Source organism: Octopus bimaculoides, chromosome 10 (assembly GCF_001194135.2).
Source record: "Octopus bimaculoides isolate UCB-OBI-ISO-001 chromosome 10, ASM119413v2, whole genome shotgun sequence".
In the NCBI taxonomy this organism is placed as follows: Eukaryota; Metazoa; Mollusca; class Cephalopoda; order Octopoda; family Octopodidae; genus Octopus; species Octopus bimaculoides.
In genome coordinates this window covers 6,287,904-6,293,340 of record NC_068990.1, presented here as the reverse complement: position 1 = coordinate 6,293,340, position 5,437 = coordinate 6,287,904, and the positions used below count along the sequence as shown (strand labels likewise).

At 33.6% G+C, this 5,437-nt stretch overlaps 1 protein-coding gene across 2 annotated transcripts in view; it reads left to right on the top strand.

Moving 5' to 3' along the window:
• LOC106882330 (synapse-associated protein 1) overlaps window positions 1-5,437 on the top strand; it is a 66,480-nt gene that overhangs the window by 21,650 nt on the left and 39,393 nt on the right. For both annotated transcript variants that reach the window (XM_052971020.1, XM_052971019.1), the window contains exon 3: window positions 2,411-2,557. In XM_052971020.1, coding sequence (XP_052826980.1) covers window positions 2,411-2,557 — 147 coding nt within the window. The remainder of the gene's footprint in view (window positions 1-2,410; window positions 2,558-5,437) is intronic.

The window sequence follows — 5,437 nt, the reverse complement described above, 5'->3', positions numbered from 1 at the left end:
TATATATATATATATATATATATATATATATATATATGTATATATATATATATATATGTAAATATATATATATATGTATGTATGTGTGTATGACTTTGTGTTTGTTCCCCAACACTGCTTGACAACTGGTGTTAGTGTGTTTTTGTAACTTAGCAATTTGGCAAAAGAGATTGAAAGAATAAGTAGCAGGCTTAGAAAAAAAAAAGAGAATACTGGGGTCGATTCATTCGACTCTAAGATATTCAAAGCAGTGCTCCACAGTTATATATTTATATGTGTATTTGAATATTTCACTGAGGTACAGCAACACTAATACCCTGGTGTTAGAACTCACTAAACATAAGCCTCAAAATAAAGCATTAGTCAAATATAGATCGTACATAATATGATATTAAATAACTGATAAGGAAACGGGTCATTACCTCAATGGTGTGTCTGCTATAGGATGCAGTGCACTTGGAGATGAATGCATGTGCATCACCTTCTAGCTTCCTTGAAGCTTCTAAAAGGTAGAGCAAGTTTATTTGGGAAAGCATTTACATATATGGGAAAAATCACCAGTTGAAAGTATAAAAATAATAAGAAATGGAATATAAAGTTTGAAGAATAAAAAGCCACTCCTAGACTATGTAGATTTAAAATAACTTTGTGTATGAATAGGTATAACTACCTGTAAACTGACTTTTTGTCCAACGTCACTTCGTCCATGTCTTTTGGTCCAATGTCTTTCTGTTTGATGATTTTTTTTTGTCCAACAACTTTCTATCCAATTTTAAATAAACTCTTTAGGAAACAAGGTGAACATCAAAACCAAATATTCATTGAGAATTTTATTGATAGAATTTGTTGTTGGACAAAAAAAAATCATCAGACAAAAAGACGTCAGATGAAAAGACATGGATGAAAAGACGTTTGACGAAGTGACGTCGGATGAAAAGACATAGCACCATAACTACCTATTCACAATGCATATATAAAAGGTGAACTGAGTACATATGTTAATAATACATGCTGTACATCTGACTGACTGCAAGAACCCAAACAGCAAAAAGCCATTGGAGATAAACAGAAAGAGAAACTAAAATCTTGAGAGAAGGGGGAGGAGAGAGAGAGAGAGAGAGAAAGAGGAAGAGAGAAAGAAACAGACAAAGCGGAAAATGTGAGATAAGGAAAGACCTACTGTGGTTGTAAAACTGTCCACGAGATTAATAGTTTTAAGGATTTTTGCTAGATTGACAGTTGACAGTCTAATACTATATTGGGTTGGCAAGAAAGTAATTTTGTTTTTTGCAAATAGATAGAGTTATGACTTTTCTGAATGACTTATGTCAGTGTTATGATTTTTTCCCTTTGACATTTGATAGCTGTTACCTTTAGCTTACTTTAGAAGCAAGTTGCATGTAATTTTGTTTACAGTTGTTAGTTCAGTGTCAATTTTAAAATGGAGTGCAAAAGTGAGTTTTTTTCGCCATATTTTGCTGTTTTATTTCTGTAAAGGCAAGAAAGCTGCTGAAGCTCACAAAAAGATATGTGAAGTTTATGGCGTTGATTGCTTAACAGAATGCACATATCAGAAATGGTTTTAAAAATTCCATTTTTCACTCAAAGATGACCAACATTCTGGTTGACCTACTGAAGTTGATGATGACCAAATCAAAGCCATAGTTGTATCTGATTGTCATATAACTGTGTGTGAGATTGCAGAGAGCCACATTCTCATATAGAGCTCATTTGATGGTGTGTGTGTGTGTGTGTGTGTGTGTGAGAGAGAGAGAGAGAAAGAGAGAGAGAGAGAGAGAGAGAGAGAGAGAGAGAGAGAGACACACACACACACACGTATACATATATATATAAAATTAAATAAATGACAAAGGAACAGGAAATTATGTAATGGATTTCATTAACTTCTTGCTGTTTCTGTTATAAGGTGCAAGTCACTCAGAGCTGAGTGCTTGTGCATCATCTTATAGCTTCCTCAGAGCATCAAAAATGAAGTGCAAGTAGATATATAAGTATATACATGTATGTACTCGTGTATATAAATGTACATGTATATTTATGGCTAATTATACATATACATGTGTGTGTGTATATATATATATTCATCTGTACAGTAATCCCTCAACTATCATGGGTGTTATGTCCCAAAGCCTCCCGCAATAGGTGAAAATCCACGAAGTAGAAACAGTAGTGTACTGTATATTTTTTTTCAGTATTTTTATAATTTGTATATGTTTATTTTATTATAAATGCAAAACAACACCACGAAAGAACCGACATAAGCTTAAATAATAAACCGCGATAGGTGAACCACGATATGGTGTGGTATTATTGTATACATACATACACAAAAACACACACACACCAGTATACATCAAAATACATATATCTCTATCTATTTCTATTTCAGACTATACTTGGTGAATTCACTCGGGAGCAGGAAAAGTTTGTCAATGAAAACAAAGAAAAAGGGAAGCATGCTGAAGCAGCTCTCCCACCATGGGTTGGTTACAATGAAGAAGAAACTATGAAGAAACAAATCCTGGCTTTGTCTTCTGTAAGTTCATTCATATCTTGTTTTTTTCATTTTTGTTCACTTGTGTATATTATTCTGGCACATTCTTAATGAACCTTTCACGGACAAGCGAATTTTGGAAGAGGAGTCTTGCAAGTCTACCAGATAGATGGAAGAGCATTGTAGAAAATGAAGGAGAGTATATTTTAGATTAAAAATAACTCTGTTTATCTTAATTTTGAAAAATAAAAGAAGTATAAAAAGACCACATTATTTATAGGATGACCCAATACACACACACACACACACACACACACACACACATATATATGTATATATAATTTAAATATAGGATAAAATCTTTATAAGAATTTATCAAGTAGTTAGTGTGGAAAACCTCATAAGGGAAAAATTTATTAATTATTCCCTATATATATATTTATTTATATTAAGGGCATTACTATACATAAATGCCTCATGCTAGGAGGGACTCTTAAAGTCAAAGCTGCCATAATAAACACATTGTACCGAACGCGAGGGAATGCAACTCTGGAAGCGAGCCTTTTAAAATCAGACTCAGCTGCATATCATATGATTTCATAATTAGTGCACAAAATGCACTTTTTTAATCATCAGTGCAAGAATAGTCAAGACTATGCTTGACTATTCTTGCACTGATGATTAAATCAGAGATGAGGAATTATGTACATTATTTACATTATTTACATTTGATGGATATTTGTCCTCATCTTGTTTCTTGTTAACACAACTTTTCGGCTGATATACCCTCCAGCCTTCTTCAGATGTCTTGGGGAAATTTTGATGCAAACCCTGGTGGAACAAAATCCGATCGTAACTGTTGAGGAACTAGCAGAGAAGCTTTGATTAGGTCATTCAGCCAGACATTCAAGTCAGTGCTAGAAGGAAAATGACCATTTTTGGTTTCAAGATGAAAGGTGTTCTTCCATCAGGAGAATGCTCGGTCACATACAGGGAGAATGACATTCCAAAAGCTGGAGCAGTTTGTATGGGAAACGATGCCTCACCCACCACATTTGCTTGACATTGCCCCATCTGATTGTCATTTATTCCACAGTTTTCAAAATCATTTGAACGGAAAAAAATATAAATTCTATAGACAAGGTCAGAACAGTACTAGAGAAATGTTTTTTATCACTTAATTTTGAAAAATAAAAGTAAAAAAAAAAAATCCGCATTATTTATGGGATGACCCAATCTATATATGTGCATGTGTGTGTGTGTATAAATAACAATTGAAGGACAGTTCTCAATTCATTAAGGCCGTTTCTAACAACTCCTTTAATTGATTAATGAGCACATTATATCATTATAAAGAAACCGTTTTCCTCAGATGAATACATGAACTTTACAATCAAGGACATTCCAAATGAATTAACATATTTTAAAATCTACAGACCACTGATTCTGCTACTATTTCAGTAGCAGAATCAGTGAAAATGTTTTCCTCCATGGGTTTTAAAATATGTTAAATCATTTGGAATGTCCTTGATTGTAAAGTTCATGTATTCATCTGAGGAAAACGGTTTCTTTATAATGATATAATGTGCTCATTAATCAATTAAAGGAGTTGTTAGAAACGGCCTTAATGAATTGACAACTGTCCCTCAATTGTTACTCATTTATATTTTATTCACCTATCTCAGAATATGCCCTTTGCAAATTCTGAAGTATATGGTTTGTTATCTGATAAAATGTACATGTCTGAATAGCACAAAAGTGGATTATATACTCAGCTGCGTCAAATTGTCTGCATGCCTTACAAGAATATCATCCTGCTGGTACTGCTGTACCAAAGTTAATATTTATATGATATTGTGTGTGTATATTATTCTGACGTAACAAGGTGCCTCAACTTAAGTACCTAATTTAACTGAATCTTTTTGTGCATATATATATTATACACACACACACACACACAATGTACCTTAAAATCAAAGAAAATGTGGTTGGGCACAGTGCAATTATCAGAAAAATCTTAAAGATGATTTGTAACCCTAATAAGTAAATATAACAAACTTGGTGAGTACCACTCACTGTACTTTAGTTATTTGGCTGTACTTTAGTTATTAGAGAATTCTTTATAGTTTCTGTAGATAAACCAGCAGTGCTCATGTTCTAGTTTCCTTTAGACAATTTTACATAAGAGAGTTCTAAAGAGAAAAAGATTGTATGATTAAAGTCTGTTGACATTAGATTTAATGATGCAGCCTGATATTCTAAGTAGACGGTACTGTTTGGTCTAGGAACTTGCATTAAGATATCCTATTAATTTTAAAATGTATTATTTTATATTAATTGGAAGATTTTTTACTATAACTAGTAAATTTTATTTATTACTAGCAATGCACCCCAGCATTGCCTAGGTGTTACGACCTACAACCACATTGTATTATTTGTTCCTTTCTTAGGGGCAGAATTGGTACATGAGGAGTTTGAAGCAAACATGTTCTTTATAGACATGTTTTTTTTTGGTCATTTTTTGATGAATAATACTGCAGTTTCCATCTACCAAAATCAGTCACAAGTCTGTGGTTGGCCTAAGGCTATATGGTTTTCCAATAAGGTGTTATCCACCCCTGATTGGAACTCTCCCGTATGACATGTACGCATGCTCAGTGACTTGCTTTAACAGTTGCAATCAGCTGAATGCACATTGCCAGTGACCTTTGACATAATTACCCACACTCTGTGGTCAGGATTCTTTTTTTGGTTTGATGTTGGTATCGAAAGGATTACCAGACACCGGACAATACAGTGAGAGCAGCTTTCACTCACATCGTGGTATTCGATGCTGTGTACGTGTCTGTCGTGGTAAAATATGCCACTCCTTAACTGTTGCTTTGCTTTCATCCGTAGCACGAGGTAATTATGTCATTATCT